The sequence below is a fragment of the Odocoileus virginianus genome, chromosome 33, assembly GCF_023699985.2.
Source record: "Odocoileus virginianus isolate 20LAN1187 ecotype Illinois chromosome 33, Ovbor_1.2, whole genome shotgun sequence".
Classification (NCBI taxonomy): domain Eukaryota; kingdom Metazoa; phylum Chordata; class Mammalia; order Artiodactyla; family Cervidae; genus Odocoileus; species Odocoileus virginianus.
This window is the reverse complement of record NC_069706.1, coordinates 1,675,249-1,693,285: the sequence shown is the minus strand read 5'-3', so window position 1 is coordinate 1,693,285 and position 18,037 is coordinate 1,675,249. Positions and strand designations below refer to the sequence as shown.

General features: G+C 58.1%; 3 protein-coding genes across 3 annotated transcripts; 2 read left to right on the top strand and 1 right to left on the bottom strand.

The window, feature by feature from the left end:
* Window positions 1-4,092: 4,092 nt before the first annotated feature.
* PGP (phosphoglycolate phosphatase) lies at window positions 4,093-5,326 on the top strand. Its single transcript, XM_020908591.2, has 2 exons — window positions 4,093-4,854; window positions 4,954-5,326. Exons 1-2 carry the CDS (start codon window positions 4,215-4,217, stop codon window positions 5,277-5,279), a joined length of 966 nt encoding a protein of 321 aa, XP_020764250.1. The 5' UTR covers window positions 4,093-4,214; the 3' UTR covers window positions 5,280-5,326.
* Window positions 5,327-7,962: 2,636 nt separating this feature from the next.
* BRICD5 (BRICHOS domain containing 5) lies at window positions 7,963-9,466 on the top strand. The gene is made up of 6 exons (XM_070461095.1): window positions 7,963-8,007; window positions 8,154-8,288; window positions 8,483-8,638; window positions 8,710-8,811; window positions 9,026-9,179; window positions 9,281-9,466. Exons 1-6 carry the CDS (start codon window positions 7,963-7,965, stop codon window positions 9,373-9,375), a joined length of 687 nt encoding a protein of 228 aa, XP_070317196.1. The 3' UTR covers window positions 9,376-9,466.
* Window positions 9,340-13,271, bottom strand: MLST8 (MTOR associated protein, LST8 homolog). Its single transcript, XM_020908619.2, has 9 exons — window positions 13,168-13,271; window positions 12,454-12,656; window positions 12,266-12,317; window positions 12,022-12,184; window positions 11,506-11,581; window positions 11,269-11,421; window positions 10,326-10,450; window positions 10,019-10,182; window positions 9,340-9,929 (listed from the first exon to the last, which is right to left on the bottom strand). The coding sequence occupies exons 2-9, from the start codon at window positions 12,580-12,582 to the stop codon at window positions 9,811-9,813; spliced, it is 981 nt and encodes a 326-aa protein (XP_020764278.1). The 5' UTR covers window positions 12,583-12,656; window positions 13,168-13,271; the 3' UTR covers window positions 9,340-9,810.
* Window positions 13,272-18,037: the final 4,766 nt, after the last annotated feature.

Genomic DNA, 18,037 nt, shown 5'->3' with positions numbered 1-18,037 from the left:
GGAGTGATGGGAAAGCCAGCAGCAGAGAGGTAGAGGGAGACCCCCAGAGGAATGGAATGGGGGCGGACTTCAAAGACAGAGCACAGCCTGGGTGTGGGTGGACATGAGGAGGAGCTGGCCCAGAGGAGACCGACAACCTGCCATGCTCCATGCTCCAGAGCCTGTGCGACAGAGTTCTCGGCAACAGGCCAGGGCTCCTGCCTGGTTACTCCCAGGGGTCAGAAAAGGGAAACCCGACCAGGTAAGCTCTGGGCCCCGCTTCAGCTTAAGCCTAGGCAGACAGCGGACACAGGAGTGGATGGGCCTGAAGTCCCTGGAAGGCAGAGTGGCCAGGGCAGGCCTTCTCCCTTCCCCAAAGTCTCCCTTCCCCCAGGTGGCCTCCTTTCCCAGCTTGCCCTCACATGGGCTCCAGCTGCACACTGTGTGTTTGATAGTCAACACCAGCCTCTCTATGGCCAGACCCTGACAAAAACTCCATCATCCTCCAAAGTGAAAGTGAAAGTGTTAGTTGTTAAGTCGGGTCTGACTCTTTGCAACCCCATGCACTGTAGCCCACCAGGCTCCTCTGTCCATGGAATTCTCCAGGCAACGATACTGGAGTGGGTTGCCAGTATCCCCTGGAAGATCCAGGGGATCTTCCTGACCTAGGGACAGATCCTGCATCTCCTATATTGGCAGACAGATCTTTTGCTGAGAGCCACCAGGGAAACCCATCACCCTCCATGATGGCGGCTAATCTCCAGTCCTCTGATGTACTTATATTTACTCAACCAATCCCACGTTGAGAATTATTTAAGTTGCATTCTTTTTTTTTTCCTTTTGCATTCTTTTTTTTTTCCTTTTTTTTTTTTTTTTTTTTGCCACTTCAGTCCTTTTCTTTGTTTTAAAGACTTTTTGTTTGTTTTGGCCGCAGGTGCATCTTGTGGGATCTTTGCTCCCCAACCAGGGATTAAACCCACACCCTTGGCAAGGAAGTCTTGTAGTTCTAACCACTGGACTGCCAGGGAATTCCCTTCAGTCCTTTTTCAATGCCCCCCCCACTTTTTTTTTTTTTTTTTTGCTTAGCTCATTAGAAAGGAGAATATCTGTGAAAACACAAATTTAATGGCTGTTGGTAGTTTCAAATATAATTTAGGTCATTTATTTTTGGCTGTGCTGGGTCTTCATTTCTGCATGCAGACTTTCTCTAGTTGCAAAGAGCAGGGGTTACTCTCTAGCAGCAGTGTGCAAGCATCTCATTGCGGTGGCTTCTCTTGTTGCAGAGCATGGGCTCCGGGCTACACGGGCTTCCATAGTTGCGGCTCTCGGGCTCTAGAGCATGGGCTCAGTAGTTGTGGCATGTGGGCTTAGTTGCCCCACAGCATGTGGAATCTTCCTGGACCAGGGATCAAACCGGTGTTTCCTGCATTGGCAGGTGGATTCCTAACTACTGGGCCACCAGGGAAGTTCCCTAATACAATTTAAATCCATGGAATGCCGTGAAGATTAGTGTATGTCCTTGAACCATCTAAGTCCATGCCCCACTCCGCTTGTTGCCCAGCTTCCTCACTTGAGAGGACCCTGGCACTGTCCTGGGTCAGTATACCTGACCCTGGCAGGCGTACACTGAGCACCTACTGTGTGTCAGGGACACAAAGCCATCATGCTGTGTACCTCTCCCATCCAGACACATCGCACCTCTTCCAGGGACAGTCCTCCCCAGTAAAGGGTGCCATCCCTTCCAACCTCCTTCAGGACCTTGTCCATAACCATCTGCTCTCTTGATACTGGCCATTCCATCTCTCCTGCCATGCCAACTCAGACCCTACAACCTACAGGGGATGTTAAATGAAACAGGTCAGCTTTGGGGTCCACTGAGTTTAATCCCAACTTTGCATTGTCCAGTTGGTGACTGTGGCTCACGTTCCTCATCTATAAATGGGCACATGAATCATCCCCGCCTCTGAGAGTTGTCCTGTGATTCTGACAAGGTAATGCAGTGCTCAGTGCCTAGACGCTTACTGACTGCCAGTAAACCAAGGCAACCAAGCAAGTATTGTACTAGTCAGCCCTGGCTAGACAGAGCAATGTTTCCCACTTCTGCCAGTGAACCACATACACTGTCTCTGGGTGGTAAAGTGGGATTTGTGACCTTCTGTCAAATCAGTTCTTCCATGGTCAGATCCACCAATGAAACTGAATGGGAAGACAGAGAAAGAAGGTGCTCCCCACCCCTGCCTGGCATACCCACTAGCTAGGAGTGGAACCCTGTATACCATGCCCTTATGGCCCATGGTCCTGTCCTCCAGTGGTTCCCAGACCAGCCAAGACCAAACAACAGGCCATAGGGGAACAAGCAGGGCCTTAAGAGTACTGAGATTACTGGCTTTACCTCATGGGTTTGGGGGTGAGGCGGGTCCCAGAGTAGACTTTATGGAGACTTGGGACCCAAGAGAGGAGCAGAGATTCGACACACTTGGAGTTGGAGGTCTGGATTGCCTGGTACAGCGTAAGTGCTTGTGAAGCTGAGACCTGCTAGTCTGCCCCCTGGCTCTAGTGAAAGTAATGAGGAGAAAACTACACCTACTGTATGAACTGGCAGTTCCACTTCTAAGTGTCTACCCAAGAGAAATGAGGGCCTATGTCTGGAAATGAGCGTATAGGAAGAACCTTCATAGAGGCATTACTTACAATGGCTCCAAACTGGAAGCCACCCAAATCTTCATCAAGTGAGGAACAGGAGAGTAAATTCTTACAATGACCCATGTGGCAATTAAAAAACAAACAAACACAGAAGAGTGGATTTCATTAATACTATGTTGATCCAAAAGAAGGAAGAACCAGGAGTACCCAGGCAAGCTCCTGCAAGGTAGTCCAGGACAGGCAAAGGAGGTTGTGACTCACTCTTTGGTGACAGAGTCAGAAAAGCAGTTGGAGGGGTGGTAACCTCTAGGGACGCATAGTGACTTGAGGGAACTTTCTGGAGTGATGGAAATACTCTATACCTTGATCTCGGCTGTGTTTACACAAGCCTGTTGTTCAGTCGCCCAGTTGTGTCCAACTCTTTAAAATCCTATCAGACTGCACACTTAAGATTTATGCACTTTATGTTTTGTGTGTGTCCGACTCTTTGCAACCCCATGGAGTGCAGCATGCCAGGTTTCCCTGTCCTTCACTGTGTCCTGGAATTTGCTCAAATTCACATCCATTGAGTCGGTGATGCCATCTAACCATCTCATCTTCTGTCGACCCCTTCTCATCCTGCCCTCAATCTTTCCCAGCACCAGAGTCTTTTCCAATGAATCAGCTCTTCTCATCAGGTGGCCAAAGTTTTGGAGCATCAGCTTGAGCAACAGTCCTTCCAATGAATATTCAGGATTGATCTACTGTATGTTTTACGCCTCCATAAAAGTTAGTAATACGTAATAATGAGAGCGACCAGTTACTGAGTGCTGTGTTCTAGGCACTAACGTCCTTCTCTTAGACCCCGATTCCACTGCCCTGTAATTACTCGTCCACATGACCACCAAGCACAGGGAAAGCGATTCTGCAAAGGCCTGGAAACGAGAACGCAAGTCTTGTTAAGAAGGAGCCCGGGCCTGCCTCTCAGGAAAGGCCATAATTGGCCAACGCGCAGACACTCCGTCCACGGCACCTCCCGGCGCCGTCCCGGCAAACGTGCGAACGTGACTCGCCCAAAGGGGACAGCGGCCCCCGCCCGCCGCAATCCCGCGATAGCCCCGCCCGCAAGATCCGAGACAAGCCAGCCAATCACAGCCGGCCCAACGCGAGGGTCACTCGATTAAAGGCCTCCGTCACCTAGGCTGACCAAGCGCCTCCAATGGGCGAGCTGTCCCGTAGCAGCCAATGAACAGCAGCCTTACGTCCTGCGCCGGTGCTCCGGCTCCTCGGCCGAATTTCCGCAGTGAGCGCTCCACGCAGAATGCCGGTTGGCTCCCCGCCAGCCAATCACCGCGGCGCCTAGGGCACTCCAGCCAATGGCCGCACGCCTTCCTACGGCGGACCGCGACGGTTGGCCCGGCGCTTCCGCAGCCCGCGGGAGGCGGGGGCGGATTGGCGCAGGCGGGGCCCAATGGGCCGCACGCGCGAGGCGCGGGGCCTATGAGCGCGCCGGGGGCGGGGCGGGCCCGGCAGCAGGCGGCTGCGAGGAAGAGCGGGCGGCCGGTGGCGGCGGCGGCGTCGGCGGCCGGTGGCGGCGTCGGCGGCGGGTGGCCATGGCAGAGGCGGAGGCCGGCGGTGACGACGGCCGCTGCGTGCGGCTGAACGCCGAGCGGGCCCAGGCGCTGCTGGCCGACGTGGACACGCTGCTGTTCGACTGCGACGGCGTGCTGTGGCGCGGCGAGACGGCAGTGCCCGGCGCGCCCGAGACCCTGACGGCGCTGCGGGCCCGCGGCAAGCGCCTCGGCTTCATCACCAACAACAGCAGCAAGACCCGCGAGGCCTATGCCGAAAAGCTGCGGTGCCTGGGCTTCGGCGGCCCGGTGGGGCCCGATGCCGCCCGCGAGGTCTTCGGCACGGCCTACTGCACCGCGCTCTACCTGCGCCAGCGCCTGGCCGGCCCGCCGGCCCCCAAGGCCTACGTGCTGGGCAGCGTGGCCCTGGCCGCCGAGCTGGAGGCCGTGGGCATCTCCTGCGTGGGCGTGGGGCCCGAGCCGCTGCCGGGCGAAGGCCCCGGCTCCTGGCTGGACGCGCCCCTGGAGCCCGATGTGCGCGCCGTCGTGGTGGGCTTCGATCCGCACTTCAGCTACATGAAGCTCACCAAGGCCGTGCGCTACTTGCAACAGCCCGACTGCCTGCTTGTGGGCACCAATATGGACAACCGACTCCCCCTGGAGAACGGCCGTTTCATCGCGGGTCCGTGCGCCCCGGGTGGAGGGAGGCTGGAGGGCGGGCAGCGAGCCCCTCCCGGCCTCTGACCCCCGGCACGCCTCCCCTTCCTCTCCGCCCCCGCAGGTACCGGCTGTCTGGTCCGAGCCGTGGAGATGGCCGCCCAGCGCCAAGCCGACATCATAGGGAAGCCCAGCCGCTTCATCTTCGACTGCGTGTCCCAGGAGTACGGCATCCACCCAGAGCGCACCGTCATGGTGGGCGACCGCCTGGACACAGACATCCTCCTGGGCGTGACCTGTGGTCTGAAGACCATCCTGACCCTCACGGGCGTCTCCAGTCTACGGGACGTGAAAAGTAATCAGGAAAGTGACTGCATGGCTAAGAAGAAAATGGTCCCTGACTTCTATGTTGACAGCATAGCCGACCTTTTGCCTGCCCTTCAAGGTTAAAGATTTAGTGTCTTTAATCTCCAGAATAAAAAAAAAATTGAAAATCAGTTACCCAAATTAATAGGTGGGGCTTCAGCATCGCTCAGCTAGGTGGCTTCAAGTTTGCTTACTTGGAGTTAAGCCGAGGCACTAGTTGTTAACCTTGTAAGTAAATGTTTGGGGGGCGACTTTGTTTACAGATGCTTATATTTTAAGATGCACTTTTAAGCTTGGAGGGCATTGTGGGGATCGTGGGCCTTGTTGTTGGGTTTAGTGTATGTCCAGGATTCAGGTAACCTCAGGGCCTACTGGTGAGACTGAGGTGGGTCTAGGGGTGTCATGTATTTATTGAAAGTTTCAGGAATTAGTGGGGAGGAGGGGCTGATCATTTCCACTGTTGTGAGCAACTTGTGCAAACCAAGCCAGGGTCCCATCAGTGTGGTCCTCAGAGGAACCTGCTACCGCCTCAGGTCTTCACCTGCAGGGTGGGAGCGAAGGAAGGGGCTGCTCTCGGGTGGAGCCTCGCTGTCTCTGGGGTCTGGGGTGCTGCCCTCACCACCCCACACTTCCTTCAAAACCACTCCAATGTCACAACTGAGTGTCTGTTCCGTTTTAGAGACCAGGGCTGCCACCCTCATGCAGTTGTGCACTTCTGTAAACTCAGCCCGGCTGAGCCTCATCCTTTCCAAACGTGCATGTAAACCCAGGCGGTCTGGACTGAGCCTGTTGCTTGGCGAGCAGCCAGGAGAGCATAAGTGCCGTCGTTGAACTCAGGGCTGCCGTTCAGGGAGCTCAGAGCAGCATTGGTACCAAAAGTTTTTGTTTTTTAGCTTTCTAACAACTTTGTCAGGTGGTGGACTTGAAGCATAAGCGTATGATTAATAGCTGTGCTCTGTCTTATAGGGAAAATCCCACTGAAGAAGTCTGCGTGCCCTGCAGCCAGCAGTTGGGCCAAAGGCATGTGCTGGCCAAATGCCTGTCACCCAAGGCTCCCTCTGGGTAGGGGAGGAAAGAGGTGTCCCCCAAAGCAGGAATCAAATCTCTTTCTGTCTTCCCAGACACTTGGTTGGGATAGGTGTCATATGCCAGTGGTCCCTGAGGCCACCTGTTTTAACCCTGGTGTCTCTTGTCAGTTGCCAGCTGGAGGACTGGCTGGGTCCACTGGCTAGCCAAGGATTCTTGGCAGGGGGCCGTGGCTTTTTCTGCCTGCTCCCCGAGTTGCTGACCTTTGAGGGTGGGCCTCTGGCTGCACTTGTAGGGGAGGGCCTGGGAAGCTGTTCCTTTTGGCTGACTGCTTCCTGGTGCCTCACCCACACCTAGCGGCTTCTGCTCAGAGCCCACGATTCTCTCCTAGCCTCAAGATCACCGTGCTCCTTCACCCACTCTCTAAGAGTTCTCAGAGCAATAAAGCGTGTCCTGAGCCTTGGCTCCTCCCAGACCTGAGCGTCTGGGGTTCAGACTCTTGCCAGGGGCAACGCGAGGGCAGCGGCGCCTGTGAGGTTGGTGGTGCTGACGTTGGCTCTGCGAGGTCAGCTCAAGGTGGGTCTAGATATTGAGCAGGCCTGTCAGGGCGTTGTCACCCACACCAGGAGCACGTGGCAGGTGCGGCAGCCGGCGACACCTCCCTCTTCGGCTGGGCAGTGGCCCAGGAGCCTGTGCATCCTGTCCCCCTACCCCTGTTGCACTGTGTGAACCCAAAGTTATATTAAACTTGACCGCAGCTGACTCTGGTGTTCCTTGCTTTTGCCTGGACAGCAGCCTCTGCATGGAGGGTGCAGCTGTCTCGCCACAGCTGGGCGGCCAGGGAGCGGGAGGGGGTACCCTCAGGACAAGGCCATTCTGGGACTCCAATTTGATTTGGGACTCTGAGCATAGAAACTCCGCCCCATCTGAGGCCACTGCAGAAGCAGGTTTTGAAGAATCAGGAAAAACAAGGCGCACAAACAGTAACCAAGAAAAGAGGTCATGGGGTGAAGCTTGTGAAGGACACACACTTCCTGAAACCTGCCAGTGCTGGGAGCTACTGGGTGTTGGGATCCATAGCCCCAAACAGCTGGAAATGCACGGCACAGGTCACTTAGAGACAGCCATGCTGGCCAGGCAGGGGTCTGTGTACACAAGGCTGGCCTCACCATCCTGCAGTATGCAGGCGGTCCTAGGAGGCTGCCCTCCAGCAGTGAACTTCCTAGAAGCTGCCCTGGTCTTGGGCATGCCCCTGCGGGCTGCCCTGCGTTGGTGGGGACTGGGAAGCAGCTGGGGTGCATGGGAGGAAAGGGGAGCACACTTGGCCGATGCCTGCTGTACACCAGGCCCTGCGCCCAGAGCGTAGAGGTAACCTGAGAGACGGAACAGGCATCCACAGGAAAATGAAATCAGCCCCCAACCAGACTTTGTGTTATAAGGTCCTGGACAACCTGGGCTGCCCTCTGCACCAGCCACTGGGCCTCCACTTCCACAATGGCCCCTGTGCTCCCAGCTCCCAGGCTCTGGTCTGCACAGACCAGGCGTCAGGAGCGCTGGGCAGCGATGAGCAGCCCCTCCAGGTGTCCCGTCTCTGACCCGGATATCAGGTGGCTGGGCTGGGGAGGAAGCAGGGGGGTCAGGCGGGGAGGGGGCCAGAAGGACTGGCTCATCGGAGGTGTCCTGAGGTTTCCCAGCTGACTCTGGAGCAGCAGACAATCTTGCATTGTCCCTTGGCTGCAGCATGGAGCAGGGGAGCCGCTGGGCTGAGCGCCCCACGCCTGTGAGGGTGAGCGCGCCCCCCACCCGCGCCCTCTTGGGGACAGAAGCCCAGGGCTGCCCAGCAGGGCAGGAAGACCATCTGTCTCCTGAAATTCCTCAGCCTCTGCCTCCCCTGAGCCCGCAGCTGCCGGCCTCCACTCCGGGCCCCACTGACTCGTGTGCCTCCAGGTGGAGACCAAGCCCTGCCGTGGGCGTTGGAGAACTCCCAGCCTGCTGCTGCTGCTGGCGCTGGCCACCACCGCTGCTGTGGCTGGAGGGCTCCTTGGTTTCAGCCACAGCCCTTCCCAGGTGAGCCCCTTCTCAGGACCCAGGCAGAGGCTCAGACAGTCAGGAGGGGGAGGAGAGACCAGCCCTCCAGTGGGGCCAGGGCAGGGAACAGACATCAGAAACCCAGAAGGGTTATGGGTTAGAGCCCCACAGCGGGGCTGGGGGCGTGTTGGGGCAGCCCCAGCCTGGCCAGCAACCTCCGGCCTCCCACTCAGCCCCCGCTGCAGACGCTCCGCCTGAGCCTCCCCAGCCCGGGCATGCCCCGGTCCAACCAAACCGAGCAGGTGGACGTGGCCCAGAACGTGGCAACCATCCGGGTGACTCCAGCCCAGAGCAACCACAGCTGGGCAGTGCTATTTGATGGGCAGAGCGTGAGTGGCCGGGCGGGGCGGAGCGGGGTGGGGGGTTCAGGTGGCCCTGCCTCACCCGCCTGCCTGCCCAGGGCTGCGTCTGTTACCGGCCCTCGGAACACCGGGCCTGCTTCCTGCGCCTGATGGAACCCCGAGACCGTGAGGCTCTGCAGCTGATGGTGAACACCTCTCAGGTGAGGAGTCTCCGGCCAGGGGCCAGACAAAGGGTCCTGTGTGGAGCCTGGGCCCGGGGCGGGCTGGGGCTCCAGTTTCAGGGGAACAGAAGCTCTGTCTTCCTGTGGATGAGGCTGCTGACAAGAGCTGGGGCAGGGCTGGCATGCCGCCGGCATGTCCCAGCGTGCATGGGCCCCACCCAGCCGGGGTCAGCGCAAGTGACCTTCTCCGCAGCTCCAGGCAACGCGAAGCCCCAGCCAGGACACCCACTACGCCCAGGAGCTGCTGGCAGTGCTTGGGAGCCAAGAGGTGGACCCTGCCCAGGTCGGGGCTCCCGTGCGGCACCTTTGTGCCAAGACCCCCATTTACTGGGCCCGACGCGCAGAGAGTAAGTCGGGCAGGCTATACGGAGGGGCCCGGGCTCCCGCAGGACAGTCTGGGGGCAGATGGGGAAGGGTCCTGTGGGGTTCACAGAGACCCCTCCTCCAGGGTCCCAGAGGCAGCGGCTGATCTACCTATGTATCGACATCTGCTTCCCGAACAACATCTGTGTGTCCGTCTGCTTTTATTACCTCCCAGACTGAGCCCCAGCCTGGCCACACAGGCCAGCCACTTGGCCGACCCTGTCACCACTCCATGGAGGGCGGACGGGGATAATAAACCACTCCACCTGGCCGTGACAGTGTTCTCTGTGGCCTTAGGGACGCAAAACAGGGCCAGGGAGGGGCCGAGGGAGGCCCCGGCTGGGGGTGAGCACCAGCCTCGGACTCTCGGCGGCTCCAGGCCCTGTGGGTCCAGAGTTTCTGAAGGAAAGAGCCCTGCTGCGTCCACAGAAGCAGCCAGGGCTGAGAAAGTCCCAGAGTGGACCAGCCTGGCTGGGGGGCCAGGGTTGCTCAGTCCAGTCTGGCGAGCCTCGGATGAAGTGGCCAGCCCATGGGTGTCACTCTGACCTGGGCAGCTGGACAGACACACCCGGCTGGTGCCACCTGGACGGCTGCCTGAAGTGCCCAGGGACAAAGCTAGCCCAGCACGCTGTCATTGAAGGCCAAGCACACGACGGCTTTCTGGTGGCCGCCGTACTCTCTCTTGATCTCGCCTGTCTCCACGCACCAGAGCCGGGCCAGGTTGTCAGAGGAAGCTGCAGGGAGGGAGGGAGAGCACGGATGGGGTTCGGGGAGCAGCCCCAGGCTTGGCAAGCAGGGCAGGGGGCAGGGCGGCGGGGCCCACCGGTGACGATGTACTGCGAGTCCCCCGAGAAGGCACAGCCCCACATCCAGCCCCGGGACGACTCTCCGGGGTTGCTGCTCTTGATGCTCAGCTCCGTCATCAGGGAGAAGTTGGACGTCCTCCAGATCTTGCACGTCTGGTCAGCCGAGCAGGTGGCAAGGAGCCTGGGGGCGGGGGTGAGCGCAGGAGGCGTGCCATCAACAGCCGCTCCCATCCCGCACACCCGTGCTGCCCTCCAAGCAGACCTCAACGCATCAGGCTCCCAACCCCAGGCACACCGCCTCCTGCCCCCCGGCCCTGCACACACGTGGAGTCGGGGCTGAAGCGGCACTGCAGGGCATAGCGGGTGTGCGCCGGGATCTTGGTCTTGGGGATGAGCTGTGTCACCTCGTCACCAATGCCTCCAGTCAGGTTCCAGACATAGCAGTTCCCCTGCGGGGGAGGAGGGCAGTCACGGGAGGCCGGGGCCTCCAGTCTGACAGGCGGGGGAGGATACCTAGCGGCAAGACCTAGATCCAGGGGCTGCCATCCAGCACTGCAGCTGTGCACAAGGACCTGGGGGCCAGGGAGCACCTGGGAGACCCAGCCCCAAGCAGGGGCCACACCTGATGGGCTGAGGGCAGGAAGCCATGCCTGGCCTTCCTGAAGGATGCGCTTGGCCAACTGGAATGTGCAGAACAAGATGGGACGAGGACACCTAGATACAGGAAACTGCAGGGCGAAGGCTTGGGAGGGGACAGTTTGGGAATGTCGAGGGATAACTGATTCGCTGAGATCAAATGGCCGTTAAAGGGAGAAAGGAGACTGGATGGGAGTCCAGGGGTCAAATGGCAGGGTCCTGAGGCCCTGGGAAGGAGCCCGGGGCATCTCAGTGTTAACCTAGAGGAAGGAGGCAGTCTGGGTGCTCCTGCTGAAGGATGCTCTGCCACTGGGACAGGGAGATGTCACAGGGGAAGAAGTCAGAGAGGCTGCAGCCACTGTCGGGAGAGAGGAGGGAAACTGGGACCAGGAGGAGAGAGGGAAGTGGACAACTGGAAAGATTCTGGAGGTGGAGAGGCCCGGACTGCTGTGTGGGCCACGGCCGGCAGCAAGAGGCTGCATCAGGCGTGACCCCCAAGGTTCTGGCTCTGGGGGCTGAGTCAGAGCTAGAGCCCAGAATGGGGACGCAGGACTCGGGGGGAGAGGCCACCTGCAGGGAACAGGGTTCTAAAGAGCTGGGCCCCGAGCTGCACCCCCTCCCCGGGACTCACAGTGCTATTGACAGCAGCCATATAGCTGGCGTCGGGGTCGATGTGGGCGGATGTGATGGAGACCTCCGGCTCCGGGATCAGCTGCTCATTGTGGTCGGTTTTCAAGTCCCAGATGTGGATGGCACCGCTCTGGTCACCCACGATGAGCTCCGCCTGAGGAGGCACCAGGGAGGTGAGGCCAGGTAGCACCCTGCCCTCCAGAGTCCCAGGGTGCCCAGCCCCGGGCGGCCCCCTCACCTGGTTGGGGTGCAGGCACACACAGTTAATGGGCGCGTTCACCTGGAAGATTCGCTGACACTGCAGGTTCCGGGACCTTTGAGATGGGGGGACACACCCCAAATGTGGTGCATGGCCGTTGGCACCCCCTCCTCCCTGAGAGACCCTTTTCCTGGCCACTTAATCTCTGTCTGTGATGGGAGCTGTCTCAGGGGAAAGACTTGGGGGGCTCGGACCTCCCCAGGGCAGCCTGAAGTCAATGAGTGACTCAGAAAGGGCCTAAAGCGTGGGCCCTTGGTCAAGGTGGGACTTGCTCTTTGGTGCAGCTCATTCCAGAGCCCCCTATGGGATCAGGCTAAGAATCTTCCCTGGGAGGTCTTTGTGGGTCTGCCTCCCTGCCCTACCTGCTTTCTTTTTTTTTTTTCCTACCTGCTTTCTTCATCTGCCTTCAAGAAGTCACCTGCATAGACAGTCTCCTGGCCTGGCCCTCACCCTACCCACCCAGGCAGCAAGCGGCTCCCGCCTGGTGCCCCACACCTGAGGTCCCAGATCCGGGCGGTGCAGTCCTCCCCGCCTGTGTACATCCAGCGGCCGTCCTCATGGAAGCCCACCGACGCGATGTTCTTGTTGACCCCGTCGTAGCTGATGATGGGGTTGGGGTTATTGGAGTTGAGGTCATACATGCGAATGTGCTGGTAACCTAGGAGCAGAGGCCAAACCGAAGTGAGGCTGTGCCCACGGACCTAGGAGAAATCAGGGGTTGGGGTGGAGAGCAGGGTACCTGCAGCTGCAATCATGGTGCGGTCGGGTGTGATCTCCAGCGCGTTCACCTGCTGGGTCTGTTAAGGAGGGTGACCAACAGGAGCCTCCGAAGCTTCCACCGCAGCGGGTTCAGTGCCATGTCATTCCCACCGGGCATCCCGTCCAGCACCACCCGCCCCATCGCCCCATCGCCCCAGCGGAGGATACCGAGTCCTGGTGTTGCACAGTTCGCGTACAGATCCCACTGTGGGCCTGCCAGAACCGCACCGTGTGGTCATAGCCTGCAGTGGCCAAGATGACGGGGTCACTGCCCACTGTGCCTGGAGACGTATTCATGGTGTGGCTGCCGAAAGGACTCGGATCGACACAGGGCACTAGGTCTGACCCGCAGGGGCCAGAGATCAGAGCATCTAGAGCAGAGACAGAGAGTGAAGTATTTAGGGAATACCCTACGTCCTAAATACGTTACAGCAGATTACTCAGTGCTGGGGAATAATGAAATCATCCCCATTTTAGACACGGGGAAAACCGAGGCGCGGAGAGGTTCGGGGAGACGCGTGACAACCGGCAAGAGACAGCTCGGCGCTCCCCCGCCCGGAGACCCGCCGCCGGAACGCCCTCCCACCGGCGGCCGGCAGGGGGCAGTCGCGCCGCGGACGCCGCGGTGCCGCAGGGGCGGGTCGCGCATGCGCAGGGCTGCGCACCGGCCCGCGAGCGAAGCCTGAGTGCGGCGGCCGCGCGTGCGTAGTGGGCCGGCGGCGGGCCTTGTGGGGCGGCGTGGGGGAGCTCCCTGGCTGGACCCTCGAGCTCCCCGGCGCTCCGCCGACCGCCCTGATTCTGTCCCGCGGAGCCAGCGCCCCCGGGCGCGCTCTTTCCGCCCCTGGACGTCGCCTTCCAGCCCTCGTCCCGCGGCCCCCGTACCTTTGAGGCGGCTCTGCGCTCCGCCGCGGCCCAGGAATGCTAGTGGAGCCGGAGCAGGTCGATAGAGGCCGAGCGCCGAGTTATCGATGAGCTAGTAGGGCGACACCAAGGGGCGCGAGGGACGGGGGTGGCGGGGACGAGACTGAAGCTCTGGGATAGAGGGTCCCTACCTCCTGGGAAGAAGCGGTACAGGCCCGGGGACGAAAGCAGCGACCCCAGCCTTTTCCCCTCTCGGGGACCCCACCCTCCCGAGAGCGGTTCCCTAGGCCGGGTGGTACCATCCACCCCCCCCATCCGTCTGGTGCCCACTAGGATTCCCAGGTAAATTACAGGACATCAAGTTGCAGTTGATTTCAGATAAGCAACGTGTTTTGTTAAGTACAGCCTAAATATTGCGTGGGATATACTTACACTAAAAAGTTTTACGTTGCCTACGTGAAATTCAAGTGTAGTTTGGTGTCCTGTAGTTTTCTTTGCTACATCAGGCAACCCCTAGTCTGGGCCCTGTCAGGCCTGTCTGACAGGCCCTGTCAGGATCCTCAGGTCCCTTCACTAATCCCAGTGACTCCTCCATTACTGGGGTCCCTCGTACCTCCTCTTTCATCCAGCCTTCCCACATTCTACACACGTGGCCTCAGAAAAAAAAAAAAAATCCTTGAGACAGCATCTCCCAGGGCATCTTCCCACCAGGCTTATAAATTGCAGCTGCACCCCTTTTCCTTCCTCTAGCCCCTTGACCAAGGCCATGTCCCCTGCCTATCCACCCAGGCCCTCGTCCTGGCAACCTTCCTCCCAGAATCTTCCCTCTGTCCTTCCTGTCAGCATTTCTTTTTCTTTTGTTTCTTTAATTTTTTGTCTGCACACCATGTGGCATGCGGGATCTTAGTTCCCCGACCAGGGATTGAACCTGTGTCCCTTGCAGTGGAAGCACGAAGCCTGAACCCCTGGACTGCCAGGGAGGTCCCTCCCTAAGCATTTCCACACCATCCTTCCAGATGGCACCCTTTCAGAGATCCAGCCTCACTTCTCACTAGCAGCTTGACTTGCTGTCAGCTGTCATGTTTTACTCCCAGCTCTCCAGTGAGAGTTTCACAAGGTCACTGGCCATCTCACACTGCCAAACGCAGTGCATACTTTTCTCGTGCATCTTGCCACGTCTGTCTACACAGTGGCTGACGGCACTCCTCCTAGAAAGCTCCTGTGACTGTTGCTAGCTTCTTGCCCCCCGCGTTCAGTCTCTTTCTCTGCCTTCCCCTAAAGGCTGGTGGCCTCCAGAGATCCTGTGTCCACCCTGTCCCTGGGGCTCCTGCCCACTCTCCAGGGCTTTCAGTACCTTCCTTGTCTGGGTCCTTCCTTCCCTGTCTCCAGCTCACAGCCAGCTCCCTGTTTGACATTGTCCATCAAAGGTCCCACAGACACCTCCACTTCCCACAGCCAAGACAGTTCATGATGGACCTGCCCCCAAAGGCTTTCTCTTCTGTGTGTGGTGCCCACCCATGTGTGACAGCCAGATGGGATCCCGTGGACCACCACCCCCTCTCAGGAGCAGCCCCCTCATCACCACCCTTCTCCTGCCCCCTCCAGGCTGTCCTTCACATTACAGAGTGGTCCTCTGAATATGCCTGAGGACTTCCCTGGTGATCCAGTGGTTAAGAATCTACCATCTAATGCAGAGGCTGCTGCTGCTGCTAAGTCGCTTCAGTTGTGTCCGACTCTGTGTGACCCCATAGATGGCAGCCCGCCAGGCTCCGCCGTCCCTGGGATTCTTCAGGCAAGAACACTGGGGTGGGTTGCCATTTCCTTCTCCAATGCATGAAAGTGAAGTTGCTCAGTCCTGTCCAGCTCTTTGCGACCCCATGGACTGCAGCCTACCAGGCTTCTCCGTCCATGAGATTTTCCAGGCAAGAGTACTGGAGTGGGTTGCCATTGCCTTCTCCCTAATGCAGGGGACATGGGTTCAATCCCTGGTCGGGGAGCCAAGATCCCACGTGCCGCAGGGCAACTAAGCCCACGCATTGCAGCTACTAAGCTTACAGCTAGTGAGCTTGCATGCCACAACTGACGCAGCCAAACATAAATATTTTTTAATTGAAAAAAAATCCTAAGCCTGAACCTTGTAAGAATCCTGCAAGTGTCCCCCATCACCCTTCAGACTCCTGGGCCCAGCCCCTGCCAAGCCTGCAGCTTTCTCCTCTCCACTACACAAGCCACGAGTGAACAGCAGTCTCAGAATTCACTGCACCCTCTTTGAACCCTTGCCCACACCTAGGATGTGTCATCTCTGCCTCTTTACCTGCTGAACTCCTGATTTTTTAGCACCTTTCATAGCTTTGTGAACTTATTCTGTATGAAGGGGCTATACCAAATGTTTTGTTTGAATTGAGGTGAAATTCACATTACATGAACGTTGCCATTTTTAAGTGAACAATTCAGTGGCACTTAATGTTGTGCAACCACCACTTCTGTCTAGTTCCAGAACATTCCCATCATTCCAAAAGAACCCCACCTCCCCCACCACCCGTTAGGCACTCACTCCCCATCCCCCACCCCACCCCATCTCAGCCCCTGGCAGCCAGTGATCCACTTCCTGACTCCATGGATTAACCTCTTCTGGACATTTCATAGAAGTGAACTCATACAATATATGGCCTTTTGTGTTTGGTTTCTTTCACTAGGCATAACATTTTCTAGGTTCATCCAGGTTGTAGCCTGCATCAGTGAAAGTGAAAGTCACTCAGTTGTGACCAGACTCTTTGCAACCCCATGGACTATACCGTCCATGGAATTCTCCAGGCCAGAATACTGGAATGGGTAGCCTTTCCCTTCTCCAGGGGATCTTCCCAACCCAGGGATTGAACCCAGGTCTCCCACATTGTAGGTGGTTCTTTAGCAGCTGAGTCACAAGCGAAGCCTGTGTTAGTACTTCATTCCTTTTTATGGCTGAACAATAATATTTCATTGTATGGATGGACCAGATTTCATTTATCCGTTTTTCCATTCATTGATGGACACTCGATGAGATGGTTTCCACTTTGTAGCTAGTACAAATAATGCTTGCAATGAACTTTTCTGTACAAGTACTTCTGAGTCCCTGTTTTGATTTTTCTTGAGTATATAGTAGCAGTGGGGCTGCTGCATCTTGTGGTAATTCCACGTTTCAGTTCTTGAGGAACCGCCAAACTGTGCTGAGACTTTTACCCACATTTTGCATTGGGTCTTCTCAATAACCCTGCCAAGGAGGTGAGAAAACTGAGGCTTGGGGCTTCCCTGGTAGCTCAGTGGTAATCCGTCTGCCAACGCAGGAGACATGAGTTCCATCCCGATCCTGGAAGATCCCACATGCCATGGAGCAACTAAACTATTGAGCCCACGTGCCCTAGAGCCCATGCTCTTCAACAAAAGAAGCCACCGCAATGAGAAGCCCGGCCCTGTAACTAGAGAGCAGCCCCTGCTTGCTGCAACTAGAGGAAGCCTGCAGGGCGATGAAGACCCAACACAGCCAAAAATAAATAAAATTAAATTTAACCCCCCCCAAGGCTCACATCCCAGGGCACGTGGTTAGAACATGGCAGAACCCACCCCACTGGACTCAGCTACGCCCTGACCTCACCCCTTCTGGCTGGGCGACTGCCTGCGGGCACCCCCACGCCCCAGACATGCTCATCTTCCTCTTGAAGTCCAGGCGCTTCCCAGGGCAGCTCCGGGGAGTGGCAGATGGATATGCGGGTTTGGGAGCACCTGAAGGATGTCCAGGGCAGCGTAAAGCCTGAGAGTGTGGGACAGAGGCGGGGCCAGGGGAGGGCAGGGGGACACAGCCAGGTGTCGTGGGCCTGTGGCCGGGGCGGGGCATGCCCTGAGCAGTCTGCATTTTTGTGAGGACTCGGTGGGGGACTTCCCAGGTGAAGACATAAGAGACGTGGGTTCAATCCCTGGGTCAGGAAGATCCCCTGGAGGAGGGCATGGCAACCCACTCCAGCCTTCTTGCCTGGAGAATCCCACAGACAGAGGAGCCTGGTCGGCTACAGTCCACGGGGTCGCACCGAGTTGGACACAACTGAAGTGACTTGGCACTGGGGGGAGGGCTGCATATGTCCCGTGCCTAGGGGTAACTGAGAGACCAGGCCAGGCTCCCTGTCCAGCCTGAGTAGCTCCAGCATCCCTGCTGGGCAGAAAGGGGAGACCCGACCCATGGTTGCGGATCCCTTCCATGCGCTAAGCATCAGCTGAGCACTTACAGAGGTGGCATCTTTGAGAATGATAGAAACCATGGCAGCTTTCAGACTTCATGCTCCCAGCAGTCCACCGGGAGGGGACGTTCATCATCACCATTTTTTACATAAGGGACTGGACCCCAGGGCCCTGGGGTCTGGGGGGGGGGGCACCAGGGAGCCCCTGGCAGGGCACATAGCTGGTGGGCAGGAGCGGGGGTTGCACTGCGGCCAGGGGAGGGGAGAGGTTGCTGTGCAGCTGGGCAGGGGGCCAGCCCGGGCTGCAGTGAGGCAGCCACTCCACTCCAGGCTGAGCCTCAGCAATTCTGCTGGTTCAGCGGCCCCTCCTCCTGGTATCGTTCTCCCAGGCCCAACTTCCTGGAGGGCTGCCCAGGTCCCACGCCTCTGCATCCTCATATCCCTGGCCGGAGTGGATGGCCCGCTCTGTTGCCCCCATCCCTGGGGTGGGGGGACCCCAGGAAGTTTCACGTCTGTTTCCAGGTGGACCCTTCCATCAACTGAGGACTGTGGGCAGAACTGCTGGCCCATTTTACAGATGGGCCAGCTGAGCATAGGGAGCTTGTCCCAGGTTCTCTGGGCTGGTTGGTAGCAGATCTAGAATGCCTGATTCCTCCTAGGGCATTAGCCTCACCCACCAGGAC